At 38.3% G+C, this 22,924-nt stretch overlaps 1 protein-coding gene across 2 annotated transcripts in view; it reads left to right on the top strand.

Moving 5' to 3' along the window:
- Window positions 1-22,924, top strand: part of DNAAF4 (dynein axonemal assembly factor 4) — a 79,684-nt gene that overhangs the window by 39,736 nt on the left and 17,024 nt on the right. For both annotated transcript variants that reach the window (XM_088839630.1, XM_055436790.2), the window contains exons 4-6: window positions 1,796-2,027; window positions 16,685-16,830; window positions 18,112-18,221. In XM_088839630.1, coding sequence (XP_088695756.1) covers window positions 1,796-2,027; window positions 16,685-16,830; window positions 18,112-18,221 — 488 coding nt within the window. The remainder of the gene's footprint in view (window positions 1-1,795; window positions 2,028-16,684; window positions 16,831-18,111; window positions 18,222-22,924) is intronic.

Genomic DNA, 22,924 nt, shown 5'->3' with positions numbered 1-22,924 from the left:
TGCAGTCCATGGGTTCACTGAGAGTCGGACATGACTGAGCGACTTCACTTTCACTTTTCACTTTCATGCATTGTAGAAGGAAATGGCAACCCACTCCAGTGTTCTTTCCTGGAGAATCCCAGGGATGGGGGAGCCTGGTGGGCTGCTGTCTGTGGGGTCGCACAGAGTTGGACACGACTGAAGTGACTTAGCAGCAGCAGCAGCAAACATAGTTGACAGCAGGATTCAAAGTTCAAACATTTCCACCCACCAGAGACGAACTCCCTAGTTCCTGCTTTCTGTATCCCTTCTTCTTATTTCCTCATTCTTCAGATGAAGGTCAGTGCAACTTCAGTCCTAAGACAGGAAAAGCTGGTATTTTTGAAAGCCAAATGTTTGCATATACATATTTGTGTATATTTCTGGGAGAAATATCAATAATCTCAGATATGCAGATGACACCACCCTTATGGCAGAAAGTGAAGAAGAACTCAAAAACCTCTTGATGAAAGTGAAAGAGGAGAGTGAAAAGGTTGGCTTGAAGCTCAACATTCAGAAAACAAAGATCATGGCATCTGGTCCCATCACTTCATGGGAAATAGATGGAAAAACAGTGGAAACAGTGTCAGACTTTATTTTTCTGGGCTCCAAAATCACTGCGATGCTGATTGCAGCCATGAAATTAAAAGATGCTTACTCCTTGGAAGGAAAGTTATGACCAACCTTGATAGTATATTAAAAAGCAGAGACATTACTTTGCCAACAAAGGTCCGTCTAGTCAAGGCTTTGGTTTTTCCCGTGGTCATGTATGGATGTGAGAGTTGGACTGTGAAGAAAGCTGATCACCGAAGAATTGATGCTTTTGAACTGTGGTGTTGGAGAAGACTCTTGAGAGTCCCTTGTACCGCAAGGAGATCCAACCAGTCCATTCTAAGGGAGATCGATCCTGGGTGTTCATTGGAGGAACTGATGCTGAAGCTGAAACTCCAGTACTTTGGCCACCTCATGTGACGAGTTGAATCACTGGAAAAGACTCTGATGCTGGGAAAGGTTGGGGGCGGGAGGAGAAGGGGACGACCAAGAATGAGATGGCTGGATGGCATCACCGACTCTGTGGACATGAGTTTGAGTGAGCTCCAGGAGTTGGTGATGGACAGGGAGGCCTGGCATTCTGTGATTCATGGGGTCGCGGAGAGTCGGACACGACTGAGCGACTGAACTGAACTGAACTGAAGAGTTCTGGGACAAGTGACTTAACTTTCAGAATAACAAATTTTTCTTTTTTTTTTTTTTTAACCAGACTCTTACATATCATCTAATTGAATGTGTGCCTATATTTTACATACAAGTAAACAGCTTGGGAAAGTGACTGCCCAAGAACATATCAATGTGTGTGTGTTAGTCACTCAGTCATGTCTGACCCTGTGACCACATGAACTGTAGCCTGCCAGACTCCTCTGTCCATGGAATTCTACAATCAGGAATACTGGAGTAGGTTGCTATTCTCTTCTCCAGGGGATCTTCCTGACCCAGGACTCAAACCTGGGTCTCCTGTATTGCAGGCAGATTCTTTACCATCTGAGCTACCAGGGAAGCCTGAAACTAAGATACGTGTTCAGTGACACCCAGATTGTTGAGCAGTCTACTAAATCATTTGCCTTTCCCATTTTAATTCTTTATTCATTGCTAACTATTGCTGCAGTTTTAATGACAAGTGTTTAGAGGTGAAAGTAACTAATCATTATAATGAATTTCTTATTTTTAAAATGTTGCTTTTTATATGTTTTAAAGGATTTGGTAATTTAAATTTTTACAGATTGAAGAAGAAGAGAGGAAAAAAATAGAAGATATGAAAGAAAATGAACGAATAAAAGCGACTAAAGAATTGGAAGCCTGGAAAGAATGTCAAAGAAAAGCTAAAGAACTTAAAATAATTCAGAGAGAAGAAAAACTATATCATCAAGAAAAGCAAATGGAAGAAGGGAAAAAAAAATTAAAACATAAATGTCTTACAGGGAATTCAGCATCTAAAAATCTTGCCACAAAAGGTACAGTGATTAACAGTTTCTGGGAAAGTGAGTCATGTTAGTGAAGTATGTATGTCATTGTGTGTGTGTGTGTTTGTGAGAATCTGTCCACAGTATTAGGTCGTTATTTTAGTATATGATGTACTACAATACAGAGAATAAGGTGAAAGACTTACTTCTTCCAGAAAGTAATTAAGTTTTCATAATAAAATGAGCAAAGATTCAACATTGTTTTTACTCACGTGCTTTCTTTAGATTTTTAGGCAAGTGTTAATAATTATGTGTTTAACTCAGGTACAGTAAGACTTGGAGTGAATTAGCAGTACCAGGAACATTCATTTGTTTCTTTAGAGACAGGAAACTAGGAATTTCATTAAAAGGTTTTTTTATTCATGTAACTCAGGAAAGCAAGTACTAATAAGCAGATTTAGTTGTAAACAGATAAGAACTCTGATGGCTTTTGATTCTGGTATATTCAAAAATAAGTGAGAGGACACTTTGCTTTGTTGAAAACTAAGAGTTTGTTTTTATCTGATGTTAGAATATTAAACTTTGTTTTGGGCTTATTTATGTTTACTAAATGGAACATTTTGTAGTAAAATCTTGCACAATAGTGACTTCATATTTCTTGGGTGATTACTGTATGCCAGGTAATTTTATTGATTGTATCACTGATTTCTCACAATAGCACTTGGAATAAGTGCTGTTATTCTTTTTTGTTTTGTTATTCTTATTTTAAAGGAAAAACATGTTTTGAAAGGATAAACAACTACCCAATAAGCAAACCTGTAGGATTTGAACCTAGATCTGTCTGATTCTGAAACCTGTGTTCTTTTCAAAGGCTATATGTCTTTACTGCTATAACAGTGAGATCTAGCATGTTTAAAAGTCATTTATAGTGAATATTAAGCAATAGCCATTATTAAATTTATATATATTTCATGGTTTAATATTGACATGCCAGTTAACTACTGTGCTATCTCCTTTAATGCCATTTCAACAAAATATTGATACAACTAGAGAATTTGAAAACATTTCCTTCCAAATTTCAAATACTGCTAGACAAATTGATTGTTTTTAAATACTGTTGGAACCCAAACGTACTTTTATAGGTATGACATATCCTGAAGATGCTTTAACAAAATTAATCCATGGATATAAGGGAAATTAAACATGGTAGAGGGAAAAAAATACATGTGACCTTTTTTTTTTTTTACTCTAGAAGTCCTTCCCCCACCCTACCTTATTTCGGTAGTGTCATTACAGATGCCTGACAAATGTGGTTACTTTCTTCCGTCTTGTTCATTCATTTGACAGATATTTATTTACTGCATGTCTCCTTTGTGCTAGGAGTTATGGAATATACATTTATGACTAAACATGTGGCCAGTGCCTTCAAGGAACATATGCTGTTGTAGATACAGATATCTTCAGTTAGCTGGGATTTGTACATAACACCTTAAAAAAAACTCACAAACATCTCATTGGTCAATAAAGTTAGACCTCTTGAAGAGGGAAACTTGGACGCTCCTAAAAAGTCTAATACTACTGTTTTAATGTCACTGTTGACTAAAAATGTTCATTTGATAGCATTTTTAACTATAAGAAGCATATTGTATTATTTTCCCCAGAAACATTCTTTAGACAAGCTGCTTTTGTAGTATATATAGAATACAGATGGCGTGGCAGGTACTGTAGCTTGCTTACTCAATGTGTACTCTGCTTTTCACTAATGGAATCAGGACTAGGGGGTGGGGAACAGAAGAAATGTGTCCAACTAAAAAAAAACTTAACTATGGGAAATTTGACTATTGGTTGGATATTTGAAGAAATTAATAATTACATTTTTTTTCTTTACATGTGATAATGATATTATAATTAGGTTTATAATGTACTCATCTTGTAGAGGTGACTACTGAAATATTTATTGATTAAAAAATACAATGTCTGAGGTTTGCTTCAAAATAGTGTGGTATGTGAAAGTGGATAGAGGTAATGATGAGTGGTGTTGGCCATGAGTTGATCATTGAAGTCACGTTACGAATGCATGATGGTGATTCTTTCCTGTCTACTTTTGTACATATTTGAAACTTTTTATTATAAAATGGAAAAAAATTAAGGCTCAAACAGTGAACCATTTTTCAAAGTAATTTTAAATTAGTTAAAAGAAAAAAGGAAAACAAAATTCACCTTCAGCTCCCTCAGACTCTCTTGTAGGCAAATGACACGTGTATGTCATTTGTATATGCATGTCACTTGTATGTATATGTATGTCACACATACATATCTGTATGTACCTTGACACATGTATGTCACTTGTCATACATATGTATGACATGTAGCCAAGTGACACAACTCTGACTCTTGAAACAGAAATGTGCTAATGACTTATAGAAAAGTATTACTTTTCCAAGATAAGTGTCCCCAGTTCCTTTTTGCTTGCTTCCTCTTTCCTTTTTCTACCTAAGATGAAGATCTATGCCAGGAAATGCATAAGCTATCGTCTTGAGATCATTAAGAGGTAAGCCATACATTAAGAGTGATGGAACAGGGAAGAAGGAGGCACTTGGGACATTAATGATATTGGAGAGCTTATAAATCATGCTGGAGTATCTTTCTTCAAACTTGTTAAGTGAGAAAAACAAACCCATCTATGATTAAACCACTTTAATTGTGTTTGTTGTTCACGTATCCTAGAGAATTTTGACGGCTGGAAATGGCTAATGGAAGGCAAGGTTGATTTAGCTTTTGAAAATCATTCAGTATTGTTAACTGAAGGAAAGACATGATTATTTCAATATTACAAAAAGGCATTTGACAAAATCCAACACCCATGTATAATAAAAATTGCTTAAAAAACTAGGACTAGAAATTTTCTTGATCTGGTAAGGGCCTTCTACACAAAAACCTATAGCAAACATCCTATTTACTGATGAAATAATGCGTATTTTTCCCTTGAGGTTGAAGAGTAAGGCAAACATGTCTGTTTTTAGTGCTTCATTCAGCATTATACTAGAGGTCCTAACTGCTGCATTAAGACAAGAGGGCGCATTGGTGGTTGCCTAAGACCAGGATTAAAAGGAAAGAATGAACTGCACAGAGCTATAGGGGGCTCTTAGAGATGATAGAAATTTTCTGTCTTGATTGTGATTTTGTGAGCATGTATATCTATCAGAACTCATTTGATATGATTTAAAATAAGTACAGTTATTGTATATGAATTATTTCTCAATAAAATTGGAAAAAAATGTTTATTATTTTTAAGCACGAAAGCATCAAAGTGTATATGATTTCCTCAAATTCTTATTATTCCACAGTAGTGCTTAGGGCCAGGCATAGTGAGGCCATCCCCCAAGTGGTTTCATTTGAGGGTCCTTGCCTTTATGTCTGTTTTTATAAGGGAAAGTGAAATCAAAGAACATTAATTAGTTACATGACTATGGGAACTTCCTTGTCTTGTTAGGAAGAGCTTTGTTTAAAAGGGATAAACTCTTGAAGTCAGTTAACGGTATCAGCCTGTTGTGTTGAACTAATTTTGTGGTGCTGAGCTATCTTATTTGCTAAGCTACTATAAGCATTGTAGAGGGAAAGATGAGATTTCAGAACACGTGAATTTTTCCATTCTCAACTTGGTAGAGCTGCTGCTGCTGCTGCTGCTAAGTCACTTCAGTCGTGTCCGACCCTGTGCGACCCCATAGACGGAAGCCCACCAGACTCCCCCTTCCCTGGGATTCTCCAGGCAAGAACATTGGAGTGGGTTGCCATTTCCTTCTCCAGTGTGTGAAAGTGAAAAGTGTAAGTGAAGTCGCTCAGTCGTGTCCAACCCTTAGCGACCCCACAGACTGCAGCCCACCAGGCTCCTCCATCCATGGGATTTTCTAGGCAAGAGCTAGGTACTTTTAAAAGCAGGAGCAAGCATAAGTCTGGAGAAAATAAGGCTGGTTGAAAGCAAGTAAGGCTTTGCTTACCAGTTCTCCTCCCCTATCACAGCAGACAGCTGGAGGTTTACTTTCTGTTCACTTGAGGACTCGATGAGATTCTGCTCTGAAAATACAGAGATTGAGTGAAATTCTACATTATGAAAATCTAAATACTGATTCAAGAGATCCCTTCAGGTCCTATACTCTCTGCCGTATGCATACATGAGCCCAGTGCACCTGGGATGCAGATTGAACAATTCATGTACAGGGAAGCCAACTAGAATGCAAAAACCTTGTCATTTTTAATGGCCCAGCTAATTAACCATGCTGAAGCTTATTCATCAACAATCTTCAGATTCATGTACACAGAACTTCCAGTCAGAATATTTATACTTAGCATTTTTAATATGAACAGATAGCCAAGAACCAAACAGAAAAATGTAACTTGGAACAACTAGGTATGAAACTAGTAGGAATGGAAGAAGACTTAAAAAGAACCATAATAAATGTCCTCAGAGAGATGAAAACATATTTTAACCCTTGAACAAAAACAAGAGGCTGTAATAAAGAATTTTCCAAAAAATCAGTTTGGAAATTTAAAATGTATAAAACATTCAGTAGTAAATTTTTTCCAGAAAATAGAACAAAATGACAAAGAAATTTTAAAATAGAAAAGATGGAGCTTCTCTCATGGTCCCGTGGTAAAGAATCTGTCTTGCAATTCAGGGGAGACGGGTTCAATCCCTGGTTGGGGAACTAAGATTCCACATGCTGCAGAGCAGCTAAGCCTGGGCACTGCAGCTACTGAACCCACATGCGCTGGAGCCTATGTGCCACCACTGGATAACCTGCACGCTGCAACTACTGAAGCCCACCTACTCTGGAGCCTGCACTCTGCAACTGCAGAGTCCGTGTTCCAGAATGAAATCTTCCACATAACACAACGAAGATCCTGGGTGCCACAACTAAGACCTGATGCAGCCAAATAACAATAAATAAACAGATAAATTAATGTAATTAAATAAAATAGAACAGATAAAACAACTAGAGTATTCATCCACATTGTCCCAACATTCAAATAATAGAAATATTAGGAAGAGAGAAGGGAGAAACAGGAAAGGAAATGATTTTTTTAAAATCTTTTTTAAAATTTGGATATAACTGACTTATTATGTTTAATGTTTTGATATATGTATATATTGTGAAATGATCACCACAGTAAATCTAGTAAATCTGTCCAGCACCATACAATCGTTACACTATTTTTTCTTATGAGAACTTCTAAGATTTACTCTTAAAAACTTTCAAATATAAAGTACAGTGTATTAACTATAGTCATCAGGCTATACATTTCATTCCTAGGACTTGTTTATTTTATGACTAGAAGTTTGTACTGTTTGATCACCATCACCCATTTTGTCCACGTCCCAACCCCCATCTCTGACAGCCACCAGTCTGCTCTCTGTAACTGAGTCCATTTTTTGTTCTCGATTCTACATATAAGGAATAATTTTAAATTTTTTTAGTGAGGGGTTGTGGAGGGAGAAAGAAAGGAGGAGTTTGGGATTAACAGATACATACTACTATATGTAAAATACACACTCCAGTATTCTTGCCTGGAGAATCCCATGGACAGAGGAGCCTGGCAGGCTATGTTCCATGGGTTTGCAGAAAGTCAGACACAACTGGAGCAGTTTACCAGCAGCATTTGTAAAATAGAAAAACAGGGACCTGCTGTATAGCACAGGGAACTGTTTTCAATGTCTTGTAGTAACCTATAATGTAAAAGAATCTGAAAAACCATATATTTGTTCCTAATACTATTTTATTTTTCCTTAATCAATTATTGCATCATTTTGCAAATTTCATTAGTCTATTCCAAAAAGCAGTTTTGGATGTTGTTGCTTCTTTTATTGTTTATTTGTTTTCTATTGCATTAATTCGTGTGTGTATTTTTATTTGTCTGCTCCTAGTTTCTTTGAGTTTTCTCTGTTTTTTATATAATTTTTGAATCTTTTAATTCATGCATATGAAGTGTAACTTTTTTCTCTTAAATACTACATTAATACATTCATTAAGTCTTGTCATCTTGTTTTTTCATTGTCATGTGGTTGCAAATATTTTGTAAGCCATCATAATTTTTTTGTCCTCCAGTTATTAGGGAAAATTTTTAAGAAATTTACAAATGTATAGAAAGGCTGGACCAAAGCAAAAACGATGCTTAGTTGTGAATGTACCTGGTATTAAAAGTATAGTCTGATGCTGTAAAGAACAGTATTACATAGGAACCTGGAATGTTAGGCCCATGAATCAAGGTAAATTGAAACTGGTCAAGCAGAAGGTGGCAAGAGTGAACATTGATATCTTAGGAAACAGTGAACTAAATTGGATGGGAATGGGGGAATTTAATTCAGTTAACCATTATACCTACTACTGTGGGCAAGAATCCCTTAGAAGAAATGGAGTAGCCCTCACAGTCAACAAAAAGTCTAATATGCAGTACTGGGGTGCAATCTCAAAAGCAACAGAAATGATCTTGGTTTGTTTCCGTGGCAAACCATTCAACATCACAGTAATCCAAGTCTATGCCCCAGCCACTAATGCCAAAGAAGCTGAAGTTGAATCGTTTTATAAAGACCTTGTAGAACTAACACCATAAAAAGATGTCCTTTTCATCATTAGGGATTGGAATGCAAAAGTAGGAAGTCAAGAAATTCATGGAGTAATAGGCAAGTGTGGCCTTGGAATACAAAATGAAGCAAGGCAAAAACTAACAGTTTTGTCAAGGAAACATACTGGTCATTGCAAACACCCTCTTCCAACAACACAAGAAATGACTCTATACATGGACATCCCTAGATGGTCAATACTGGAATCAGTTTGGTTTTATTCTCTGCAGCTGAAGATGGAGAAGCTCTCTACACTCAGTAAAAACAAGACCTGGAGCTGACTGTTTCCAGTCATGAGCTCCTTATTGTAAAATTCAGGCTTTAATTGAAGAAAGTAGGGGAAACTGCTAGGCCGTTCAGGTATGGCCTAAATCAAATCCCTTATGATTGTACAGTGGAGGTGACAAATAGATGCCGGGGATTATATCTGGTAGACAGATGCCTGAAGAATTATAGATGAAGGTTCATAACACTGTACAGGAGGCAGTGACCAAAACCATCCCCAAGAAAAATAAATGTAAGAAGGCAAAGTGGTTGTCTGAGGAGGCCTTATAAATAGCTGAGAAAAGAAGAGAAGCGAAAGGCAAAGGAGAAAAGGAAAGATGTACCCATTTGAATGCAGAGATTCAAAGAATAGCAAAGAGAGATAAGAAAGCCTTCCTCAGTGATCAGTGCAAAGAAATATAGGAAAACAATAGGAAAGACTAGAGATCTCGTCAAAAAAATTAGAGATACCAAGGGAACATTCCATGCAAAGATGGGCACAATAAAGGACAAAAATGGTATGGACCTAACAGAAGCAGAAGATATTGAGAAGAGGTGGCAAGAATACACAGAAGAACTATACAAAGAAGATCTTTATGACCCAGATAATCATGATGGTGTAATTACTCACCTAGAGCCAGACATCCTGGAGTGTGAAGTCAAGTGGGCCTTAAGAAGCATTACTACGAACAAAGCTAGGGGAGGTGATGGAATTACAGCTGAGCTATTTCAGATCCTAAAATATGATGCTGTGAAAGTGCTGCACACAATTTACCAGCAAATTTGGAAAACTCAGCAGTGACCACAGGACTGGAAAAGGTCAGTTTCTATTTCAATCCCAAGTAAAGGCAATGCCAAAGAACGTTCAAACTACCATACAATTATGCTCATTTCACATCCTAGCACGGCAATGCTCAAAATCCTTCAAGCTAGGCTTGAGTAGTATGTGAATTGAGAAATTCCAGATGTACAAACTGGATTTCAAAAAGGTAGAGGAACAAGAGATCAAATTGCCAGCATTCATTGGATCATAGAGAGAGCAAGGGAATTCCCGAAAAACATCTGCTTCATTTACTACACTAAATCCTTTGACTGTGTAGATCACAACAAACTATGGAAAATTCTTAAAGAGATGGGAACACCAGACCACCTTACCTGCCTCCTGAGAAAGCTGTTTGCAGATCAAGGAGCAACTGTTAGAATCAGACATGAAACAACTGACTTGTTTCACGTTGGGAAAGGAGTATGTCAAGGCTGTATATTGTCACCCTGCTCGTTTAACTTCTATGCAGAGTACCGGGCTGGATGAATCACAAGCTGAAATCAGGAGTGCTGGGAGAAATGTTAATAACCTCAAATATGCAGATGACATCACTCTAATGGCAGAAAGTGAAGAGAAACTAAGAAGTCTCTTGATGAGGGTGAAGAAGGAGAGTGAAAAAGCTGGCTTAAAACTCAGAATTCAAAAAACTAAGGTCATGGCATCTGGGTCCATCACTTCACAGTAAATAGAAGCAGTGACAGATTTTATTTTCTTGGGCTCCCAGATCACTTGGATGGTGACTCTAGCCATGAATTTAAAAGATGCTTACTCCTTGGAAGGAAAGCTATGACAAATCTAAACAGTGTATTAAAAAACAGAGAGATCACTTTGCTGACAAAGGTCTGTATAGAGCTTCTCCATGTTTGGCTGCAAAGAATATAATCAATCTGATTTCGGTCTTGACCATCTGGTAATGTCCATGTGTAGAGTCTTCGCTTGTGTTGTTGGAAGAGGGTGTTTGCTATAACCAGTGCGTTCTCTTGGCAAAACTCTATTAGCCTTTGCCCTGCTTCATTTCATGCTCCAAGGCCAAATTTGCCTGTTACTCCAGGTGTTTCTTGACTTCCTACTTTTGCATTCCAGTCCCCTATAATGAAAAGGACATCTTTTTTTTGGTGTTAGTTCTAAAAGGTCTTGTAGCTCTTCATAGATCCGTTCAACTTCAGCTTCTTCAGCATTACTGGTTGGGGCATAGACTTGGATTACTGTAATATTGAATGGTTTGCCTTGGAAATGAACAGAAATCATTCTATCATTTTTAAGATTGCATTCAAGTACTGCATTTCGGACTCTTTTGTTGACCATGATGGCTACTCCATTTCTTCTAAGGGATTCCTGCCCACAGTAGTAGATATAATGATCATCTGAGTTAAATTCACCCATTCCAGTCCATTTTAGTTCACTGATTCCTAGAATGTTGACGTTCACTCTTGTCATCTCCTGTTTGACCACTTCTAATTTGCCTTGATTCATGGACCTAACATTCCAGGTTCCTATGCAATATTGCTTTTTACAACATCGGACCTTTCTTCTATCACCAGTCACATCCACAACTGGGTATTTGTTTTGCTTTGGCTCCATCCCTTCATTCTTTCTGGAGTTATTTCTCCACTGATCTCCAGTAGCATACTGGGCACCTACCGACCTGGGGAATTCCTCATTCAGTATCCTATCATTTTGCCTTTTGATACTGTTCATGGAGTTCTCAAGGCAAGTATCCTGAAGTGGTTTGCCATTCCCTTCTCCAGTGGAACACATTTTGTCAAAAGAAATAGATTTAAGGGACTAGATCTGATAGATAGAGTGCCTGATGAACTCTGGACGGAGGTTCGTGACATTGTAAAGGAGACAGGGACCAAGACCATCCCCATGGAAAAGAAATGCAAAAAAGAAAAATGGCTGTCTGAGGAGGCCTTACAAATAGCTGTGAAAAGAAGGGAAGTCAAAAGCAAAGGAGGAAAGGAAAGATATAAGCATCTGAATGCAGAGTTCTAAAGAATAGCAAGGAGAGATAAGAAAGCCTTCCTCAGTGATCGATGCAAAGAAATAGAGGAAAACAACAGAATAGGAAAAACAAGAGATCTCTTCAAGAAAATTAGAGATATCAAGAGAACAATTCATGCAAAGATGGGCTCGATAAAGGACAGAAATGGTATGGACCTAACAGAAGCAGAAGATATTAAGAAGAGGTGGCAAGAATACCCAGAAGAACTGTACAAAAAAGATTTTCACGACCAGGATAGTCACAATAATGTGATCACTGACCTAGAGCCAGACATCTTGGAATGTGAAGTCAAGTGGGCCTTAGAAAGCATCACTATGAACAAAGCTAGTGGAGGTGATGGAATTCCAGTTGAGCTATTTCAAATCTTGAAAGATGATGCTGTGAAAGTGCTGCACTCAATATGCCAGCAAATTTGGAAAACTCAGCAGTGGCCACAGGACTGGAAAAGGTCAGTCTTCATTCCAATCCCAAAGAAAGGCAATGCCAAAGAATGCTCAAACTACCGCACAATTGCACTCATCTCACACGCTAGTAAAGTCATGCTCAAAATTCTCCAAGCCAGGCTTCAGCAATACGTGAACCGTGAACTTCCAGATGTTCAACCAGGTTTTGCAAAAGGCAGAGGCACCAGAGATCAAATTGCCAACATCTGCTGGATCATGGAGAAAGCAAGAGAGTTTCAGAAAAACATCTGTTTCTGCTTCATTGACTATGCCAAAGCCATTGACTGTGTAGATCACAATAAACTGTGGAAAATTCTGAAAGAGATGGGAATCCCAGACCACCTGACCTGCCTCTTGAGAAACCTGTATGCAGGTCAGGAAGCAACAGTCAGAACTGTACATGGAACAACAGACCTGTTCCAAATAGGAAAAGGAGTACGTCAAGGTTGTATATTGTCACCCTGCTTATTTAACTTATATGCAGAGTACATCATGAGGAACGCTGGGCTGGAAGAAGCACAAGCTGGAATCAAGATTGCCGGGAGAAATATCAATAACCTCAGATATGCAGATGACACCACCCTTATGGCAGAAAGTGAAGAGGAACTCAAAAGCCTCTTGATGAAAGTGAAAGAGGAGAGTGAAAAGGTTGGCTTGAAGCTCAACATTCATTCAGACAACGAAGATCATGGCATCTAGTCCCATCACTTCATGGGAAATAGATGGGGAAACAGGGGAAATAGTGTCAGACTTTATTTTTTTGGGCTCCCAAATCACTGCAGATACTGATTGCAGCCATGAAATTAAAAGACGCTTGCTCTTTGGAAGGAAAGTTATGACCAACCTAGATAGCATATTAAAAAGCAGAGACATTACTTTGCCAACAAAGGTCCGTCTAGTCAAGGCTATGGTTTTTCCCGTGGTCATGTATGCATGTGAGAGTTGGACTGTGAAGAAAGCTGAGCGCCGAAGAATTGATGCTTTTGAACTGTGGTGTTGGAGAAGACTCTTGAGAGTCCCTTGGACCGCAAGGAGATCCAACCAGTCCATTCTAAAGGAGATCAATCCTGGGTGTTCATTGGAAGGACTGATGCTAAAGCTGAAACTCCAATACTTTGGCCACCTCATGTGAAGAGTTGACTCACTGGAAAAGACTCTGATGTTGGGAGGGATTGGGGGCGGGAGAAGACGGGGACGACAGAGAATGAGATGGCTGGATGGCATCACCGACTCTGTGGACTTGAGTCTGAGTGAACTCCGGGAGTTGGTGATGGACAGGGAGACTTGGCATGCTGTGATTCATGGGGTTGCAAAGAGTCAGACACGACTGAGCGACTGAACTGAAGTGAACTGAACTGACAAAGGTCTGTATAGTCAAAGCTATGATTTTTCTGGTAGTCATGTACTGATGTGAGAGCTGGACCGTAAAGAAGGCTGAGCAGTGAAGAACTGATACTTTTGAGTTTTGGTGCTGGAGAAGACTCTTGAGAGTCCCTTGGAGAGCAAGGAAATCACACCAGTCAGTCCTAAAGGGGATCAACCCTGAATATTCACTGAAAGGACTGATGCTGAAGCTGAAGTTCCAATACTTTGGCCACCTGATGGAAAGAGCCAACTCATTGGAAAAACCGTATGCTGGGAAAGATTCAGGGTAAGAGGAGAAGGGGGCATTAGAGGATGAGATGGTTGGATGGCATCATTGACACATTGGACGTGAATTTGAGCAAACTGTGGGAGATAGTGAAGGACAGAGAAGCCTGGTATGCTGCAGTTCAAAGGGTCACAAATAGTTGGACATGATTTAAGTGACTCAACAACAACAGCAGGCTATCATTTTTCATTTTTACCCTCAAGTTTTCCACTCCTGAGTTCTTAATTTTATTTTTCCATGTCCTGATACATTTCTTTGAGTAATTTACTCAGAAAAGATGGCTGGATGGTGTATTTACTTAGTTCTTAAATATCTAGGAATGTCTCCTGGCTTCATAAGTGAATAGTAGTATAAAATTCTTGAGACATTGTATTAGGTAGGTTCAAGCCATTTACTGAAATAAGAGGTCCAAAATCATATATTGGGCTTCCCTGGTAGCTCAGTTGGTAAAGAATCTGCCTGCAGTGATGGAGACCCCAACCTAATTCATGGGTTGGAATGATCCCTTGGAGAAAGAATAGGCTACCCACTCCAGTATTCTTGGCTTTCCCGGGAGGCTCAGATGGTAAAGAATCTGCCTGCAATGTGGAAGACCTGGGTTTGATCCCTCGACTGGTATGATCCACTGGAGGACATGGCAATCCACTCCAGTATTCTTGTCTGGAGAATCCCCTTGGACTGGCAGGCTGCAGTCCCTGGGATCACAAAGAATGGATACAACTGAGTGATTCAGTACAGCACAGCACACAAAGTCATAGATCAAATAAGATCAAAATTGAATGTTATTAATACTTATTATGTAATACATGGGGTCGCGGAGAGTCGGACACGACTGAGCGACTGAACTGAACTGAACTGAATGGTCATCAATCTAGGCTTGATTGATGTCTTTGTTCCACAGGGCCTTCCAGTCTGGTGGGTTAACATCTACTGTACCATTATTTGTCTTCCATCTGTGTGTCCAAGGTGGATAATGCAGTTGGCATTGTTTTTTAGCCAGTGGGATGGGGAAAGAAGATGTCCACTGCAAGTAGATTTACCGGTAAAATGATGATCTGTAAATTGTATACATCACTTATATTCACGTTCTGTTGTGTCAGGTTTGGCACGTAACTACACCTACTCTTAAACAAAGAGGGGAGAATTGATAGGACACTGGATGATAGCATTCCCAACCACAACCATCTATCAGTTCAGTTCAGTTCAGTCGCTCAGTCGTGTCCGACTCTTTGCTACCCCATGAATCACAGCATGCCAAGCCTCCCTGTCCATCACCAGCTCCTGGAGTTCACTCAAACTCATGTCCATCGAGTCGGTAATGCCATCCAGCCATCTCATTCTCTGTTGTCCCCGCCTCCTCCCACCCCCAGTCCCTCCTAGCATCAGACTCTTTTCCGGTGAGTCAACTCATCGCATGAGGTGGCCAAAGTATTGGAGTTTCAGCTTTAGCATCAGTCCTTCCAATGAACACCCAGGATTGATCTCCTTTAGAATGGACTGGTTGGATCTCCTTGCAGTCCAAGGGACTCTGAAGAGTCTTCTCCAACACCACAGTTCAAAAGCATCAATTCTTCGGCACTCAGCTTTCTTCACAGTCCAACTCTCACATCCATACATGACCACGGGAAAAACCATAGCCTTGACTAGATGGACCTTTGTTGGCAAAGTAATGTCTCTGCTTTTTAATATGCTATCTAGGTTGGTCATAACTTTCCTTCCAAGGAGCAAGCGTCTTTTAATTTCATGGCTGCAATCAGCATCTGCAGTGATTTGGGAGCCCAAAAAAATAAAGTCTGACACTGTTTCCACTGCTTCCCCATCTATTTCCCATGAAGTGATGGGACCAGATGCCATGATCTTCGTTTTCTGAATGTTGAGCTTCAAGCCAACCTTTTCACTCTCCTCTTTCACTTTCATCAAGAGGCTTTTGAGTTCCTCTTCACTTTCTGCCATAAGGGTGGTGTCATCTGCATATCTGAGGTTCTTGATATTTCTCCCAGCAATCTTGATTCCAGCTTGTGCTTCTTCCAGCCCAGCGTTCCTCATGATGTCCTCTGCATATAAGTTAAATAAGCAGGGTGACAATATACAACCTTGACATACTCCTTTTCCTATTTGGAACCATCTATAGAAATTGTTTAAATTTTTGTTGATGTTACTTTCTAGTTTGAGTCCTTATTCTTTCTTCCCTATCCCCTCTTTCCTCCCTTTGAAATGTTAATTCAGGCCCTTTTCAGTTTTTCTTTAAAGTGGAAATTTTATATCTTAATTATATGTGTTCATTTTATTTCAAAGATACAAACTATCATGTTTGTATAAAATCATTTTTGATCAGTTTTGATATTTTCACTTTTTAGTACCTTTCCTTCCTTTTACTTATATAGTTTATATTCTGATATATAGATTAATATTTTCTCTTATATTGACTGAACAATTATTATATCTAACTGCCTTTGTACAGATGTATAGCTTTTCATCATAACTCTTTGCCTGTTCCCATTAGCTTTCCCTAATAGCTGAAAATCTTTTCTGTCATTACCAGGAGGCCTATAGAAGATACTGCTGTAGGAGCTTATGGAAAGTGATGACTTTGCCTAGGTGCCCTCCTGTAGAGTTGACGTAGGTTTTAAGAGTGCCGTCCTCTATAAATAATGTAAGTTAGATACTGTGTGGTTTAACAAAGAGAACCCCAGAAAAGTAGCTGAAGTCATTGATTAAAGAACAGATAATTAGCTTCCATAATTTCAATGAGGAATTTTACATTCCTTCCTGTAGAAAATATGTTTGGATTATTTGTATAGGATTTTAAAAGTAACTTTAACGGGTAATTGCCTTAAAAGTATGTTTGATTGTTAACTAGGAAATAAGAGATAAATAACTTATTGCTAATATTGTTTTTGAAGGGAGAAATTCAGAAAATATATTTTTTGAGAAGTTAAAGGAAGACAGTATTCCTGCTCCTCGCTCTGTTGGCAGTATTAAAATCAGCTTTACTCCTCGAGTATTCCCGACAGCTCTCCGGGAATCACAAGTAGCAGAAGAAGAGGAGGTTGGTAGACTTGCTGTTAGTTACAGTCACCACAAATGAGAATACTTAATTTTTTACTTCATATGTTGAAACTTACCGGATCTGAATTTTAAAAGTATTCATTGCACTAAAGATATTACTTCATAAAAAAATTTAATATTTCTTTTTGAGAAAAATATATTTTGCAGAATCTATTTTTTTTGGCTTCAGAATGCTGATGAGAAAATGTTGATTTAATAGTGTTGTTGCTTATTCTAGGAGATGATCTGTTGCATATGCATTTATTTTATTAAATACATCATTTTCCATAATAGATTTGTAAACTTTGGGACTACGTGTGTTGTGGTAAGAAAAGATTTGTAAATTTATTATAACTATTTTATTACAATTAATTAGTAACATCAAGTATTTCTAATGCAACATTTGGCATTGATATCTTTCATTTATAAATTCCTGAGCTCTGGGATTTTGAATGTCATATATTTAGTTGTATAAGCACTAAGAATTCTAAGATCTGCTTTTATTTATTTTTTACTATAAGGTACGAACTGATACCTCTCTCAGTTGAAAAATTGTGAAAATAATTGAACTTTCTTAATATATAATGACAATTTATAAATATTAACTTTTTTCTTAATATTAGCAATATATTTCTGTATTTCATTATTTATAAAAGGATTTCTATAACTATAAAATTATCATTATTTAAAAATAATTTATATATTTTTATAATGTAAAAATACATATATATTTTAAACAAGAAAAGTAAAATAATATTCACATGAACTATCAGAAGTTTGGACAGAGTTTGAACTAGAAATTGTTATATATTTGATCTTAATAGCTAGTGAAATTAAAAAAGAAACTTGAAAATGTATAAAAGTTGGAAGTTTAAAATCACCATTTTCAAATATTATATCAGTCTGCTTAGAATATTGTTACAAAGTACATAGACTCACTGGCTCTAAGAACAGACAATTATTTCTCACAGTTCCGGAGGCTGAGAAGTCAAAGGTCAGGATATGGGGGTGAGGTGTAGAAAAGAGCATGCCCTCTAGTTTCTTTCTCCTCTTATACGGATACTAATCCTGTTTTGGGGGCCTCATCCTCATGACCTCATCCAAACTTAGTTATCGCCCAAGGGCCATAGTCCCAAATACCATCACATGGGTGGTTAGGGCTTCACCATATGAATTTTGGAGCACACAAACATTCAGTACATAACAAATAGTATGTTAGGTAGGAAGATGGGAAATCTAAAAGGAACAGTTGTGTCCTTCATTAAACGCATTCTCATTTCAGTGGCTACATAAACAAGCAGAGGCACGAAGAGCAATGAATACTGATATTCCTGAACTTTGTGATTTAAAAGAAGAGGAAAAGAACCCAGAATGGTTGAAGGACAAAGGAAAGTAAGTTGTTTACACCCTGGCCATGAGACTTACTATAAATCTATATAGATATTAGTACTTATAACATTTTCTAGATATCTTGACATATGTGTGAATGTGATTGTTGGGAAGAAATAATGTAAGTGTGCCAATTATGTAGATAGCACCTCTGTATTTAAAAAGTCAGATCCTATAACAATTAAATGAGATTCTTATTTTTATTTGCTTTTGTATTTAAATGTCATGGAAATGAAAAAATATAACATCTTTTGGACTGCTTATTAAAGTCTCTTTTAAAATTATTCAGTGTTTGACATGATTCCTTGCTAATACTTCCCTTAAAATCATGGTTCTTCAAAACTAGAATTACTTTGATTAGTCATATCAGTCTTTGAAAGCTTATCAGACTAGCTTGTTGCTCTGTCATGACCTGGATAGGTGGGATGGAGTGGTGGGGTGGATGGTTCAAGAGACAGGATATATATATACACATATAGTGGATTCACTTCGTTGTACAGCAGAAACTAACACAACACTATAAAGCAATTATCCTCTAATAAAAAAAAGATTATCAGTCCATAAATTATCATTTTATGTCTAGACAATCTATTTATTAATTTATATGTGACTGTAAATTTTAGACAATTATAAAAAATAATGAATTCTGATACGTTCTGTGGCAATTTGACTTCATATTTTGAGACAATTGTCGATATTATTTATTATATCTTATTTTGTATGTTTGTATTATTTTCCTGTTGCTGCCATAACAAACTGCCACCAACTTATTGGCTTAAAACAATACTAATCTATTATCTTATAGCTCTGGAGGCCAGGAGTCTAAAATGGGTTTTACTAGGAGAAGGCAATGGCACCCCACTCCAGTACTCTTGCCTGGACAATCCCATGGACGGAGGAGCCTGGTAGGCTGCAATCCATGGGATTGCATGCAATCACTAAGAGTCGGACACGACTTCACTTTCACTTTCACTTTTCACTTTCATGCTTTGAAGAAGGAAATGGCAACCCACTCCAGTGTTCTTGCCTGGAGAATCCCAGGGACAGGGGAGCCTAGTGGGCTGCTGTCTGTGGGGTCGCACAGAGTTGGACACGACTGAAGCGACTTAGCAGCAGCAGCAGCAGACTAATATCAAGTATCAAGTACAATATCAGGTATCAATATCAAGTCTCCTTCTGGAGACTGTAGAAGAGAATCTTGTTTCCTTGGGTTTTCCAACCTTGAGACCGCCCACATTCCTTGGCTTATGCCCCCAAAGCAGCAGTTGCATCACTCTAGCCTTTGCTTCCATAGTCACATCTCCTTTTCTGACTCTGGCTCCCCTGCCTCCCTCTTTCATTTATAAACACCCTTGTATTTATAATCCAGAGTAATCTCCTACATTAAGATTCTTAATCCCATTTGCAAAGCTTCTTTCTAACTAACCATTTCATGTATTCACAGGTTTTGGGGAGTTAGGGTGTGGCTATCTTTGTGTTTTCCTATTCGCATCTCTTCTCTGTTCTTTCCTGGTCTTTTCTCTTATCTAAAACACCACCAGAGATCGAGTTGTGGGGTTGAGCTGGAGTTGACAGTTTTTCTAAAGTTCAGAAGCCTGAGGCTCACAGGTTTGTTCCTCTTATTCCCTTCTCCTTCTCTTCCTTCTTCTCTCCCTTCCTCTCCATCTTTTGAACCATTAAATAAATATCTGTTGATTATTTATGGTTTGTCAGGCTGTAGGCTAGACTCGGAACTACAGAAATCAGTAGAGGAGAGAGACATATACAAACACTTAAACACTATATGGAAAGTGCAATACATAGAAAGCACATGATAAAATGAGAGTACAGAAGAGGGGCACTTAACCTTAAAAGAAGGAAGGTAGTTTCAGGAAGAGCTTCCTAAGGAATATAGCACCTGAATTACTCTTAATGATAGGTAGGAGTTTCAAGAGAAAGGGAGAGAAAGGTGTTCATTTTAGGCAGAGGATACAGTGTAAGCAAAAGCTGAGACAAGAATAGTGTGACATACAGGCCAGAAACTATGGGTAGCTTACTTTTTGATAAAACATAAATTTGAAGCTAAGAATAATAACACATGAACCTCGAAAAATAGGCAGTGGCCTTGCGTTATTCTTAAATTTTATTCTGTAAGGTGGAGGAAAATGTGTTCCATCAACTAAGGTGGAGGTGTTGAACAATGACATTGTTGCAGAGGGGGAAGGCAAGGGCAATGTGAGAAATATTCAGGAGGTAAAATAGGGAGGACTTCTGAGTGACTGTTGAAGAGTAGAGGAGTAGTTGTGGACATCTTCTGGGTTTCTAGTTTAAAGGATTGATTATATGCCACCAACTGAATTAGAGAACACTAGAAGAGGGCCAGTTAGGAGGGAATGTAGGTAAGGTCAGTTTTGAATATGTTGAGTTAGAAATGTCTTTTGGTCAAACTGACAGTGTCCAACAAGTTTGAAACCCAGAGGAGAGTCCAGCCCTGTGTTATCAATTTGGAGGTCATCAGCATTTATGTAGCAGTTGATTTATAAGAGTAGGTGAAGTATCTAAAAATAGGGTATAAAGAGGAGTAGTGGCCTAAGGCTAGAACCCTGTGATCCCCCAGCATTTGATGCTCTGGTAAAATAAAGTAGTACACAGAAATACTCTCAGAAGCTGACTGAATATAAACTTTTAAGAGTTTTTTCTGTCTTGTTCTTCTCTAAAAGTTCTCCAGGCAAGAATACTGGAGTGGTTCATCATTCCCTTCTCCAGGGGATCTTCCCAACCCAGGGATCAAACTGGATCTCCTGCATTGCAGGCAGATTCTTTACCGTCTGAGCCATCAGGGAAGCAAGCCCTCTTTACAAATAGAAAAGATTAAAAAAGATGTGCAGATGAGACAAAAGAAGTGGTTGAAATGTTCTCAAGAAGAGTGAGGAAAACTCAGTCAAGGCTGATGGTGAATGGATTATCTTGATTTTGTTACTCTTTTTCCTTTCGTTAAAAGTTGTATTCATTTTTACACTTTATAATAAAGATATACCTTTTGAAAAAAATTTACACTGCACATCAAATGTAAGTTCTCCTTGGTTTTTACCCAGTCTGCTGGCCTTCTGCCTTCCCTGCCCCTAAGATATATCCAGTCTAAATATTTCTATAATTGCATTTGCTTGTCTTTAAGCTGTCATTGTCATAATCACAGTTATTACGTTCATAGCTTGTGATAGGTTACCAGAGCTTTGCACATACTATTTCATTAAATCCTTACTACTGTAGTTAGCTAAGAACCACAGCTTTTGAACTCAAGCTCCAATACTTTGGCTACCTCATGTGAAGAGTTGACTCACTGGAAAAGACTCTGATGCTGGGAGGGATTGGGGGTGGAGGAGACAGGGATGACAGAATGAGATGGCTGGATGGCATCACTGACTCGATGGAGGTGAGTTTGAGTGAACTCCGGGAGTTGGTGATGGACAGGGAGGCCTGGTGTGCTGTGATTCATGGGGTTGCAAAGAGTCGGACACGACTGAGTGACTGAACTGAACTGAACTGAACAAATGTTTATCGTGAAGCTAGTTGCTTTACACAAGCTAGCTGTTTTAATTTCTTTAACAGTATAACTAGTTGTATATTATTATCTTTACCCCAAGTTTCTAAAATATAGAAAGAGGGCTAGAGAGGTTGAGAAATTTGGCTAAAGTGGTGGTTTATAAATAAAACCAGGATTCAGTCCCACATCAGTATGATTACAAAGCTTTTGTTCCAGATAGTATTGTATAACCCTCACAGATGAATAAAATTCTTGTTGTCCTTTTGTTCTGATTGTTCAGCCATAGTGAAGACAGCCCAAGTGGTGTGGCTATGAATTGCTCTTCCTTGAGGCCTGAGAGTGCTGAAGTGCACATAGCTGAATGTGCTCTCCTATTGGATTAGTTACTGAGGTCTAGAAAATACTGGAAGATTAAGTTGTAATAGAGAGAGAATGGGAAAGACTAGAGATCTCTTCAAGAAAATGAGAGATACCAAAGGAACTTTTCATGCAGAGATGGGCACAATAAAGGACAAAAATGGTATGGACCTAACAGAAGCAGAAGATATTAAGAAGAAGTGGCGAGAACACACAGAAGAACTTTACAAAAGAGATCATCATGACCCAGATAATCACAATGGTGTGATCACTCACCTAGAGCCAGATATCCTGAAGTGTAAAGTCAGGTGGGCCTTAGGAAGCACTACTATGAACAAAGCTAGGGGAGGTAATCAAAATCCAGTTGAGCTATTTCAAATCCTAAAAGACGATGCTGTGAAAGTGCTGCACTCAGTATGCCAGCCAATTTGGAAAACTTAGCAGTGGCCACAGGACTGGAAAAGGTCAGTTTTCATTCTAATCCCAAAGAAAGGCAATGCCAAAGAATGCTCAAACTACCACACAATTGCACTTACCTCATACGCTAGCAAAATAATGCTCAAAATTTTCCAAGCCAGGCTTCAACAGTATGTGAACTATGAACTTCCAGATGTTCAAGCTGGATTTAGAAAAGGCAGAGGAATCAGAGATCAAATTGCCAACATCCATCGGATCATCAAAAAAGGAAGCGAGTTCCAGAGAAACATCTACTTCTGCTTTATTGACTATGCCAAAGCCTTTGACTGTGTGGATCACACTGAACTGTGGAAAATTCTGAAAGAGATAGGAATACCAGACCACTTGATCTGTCTCCTGAGAAATCTGT

This window comes from Moschus berezovskii, chromosome 9, assembly GCF_049115385.1.
Source record: "Moschus berezovskii isolate FMDL1 chromosome 9, NW_MosBer_1.0, whole genome shotgun sequence".
NCBI classification, from domain to species: domain Eukaryota; kingdom Metazoa; phylum Chordata; class Mammalia; order Artiodactyla; family Moschidae; genus Moschus; species Moschus berezovskii.
Note: the sequence above shows the minus strand (reverse complement) of the source record. Positions and strands in the feature narration are given on the sequence as shown.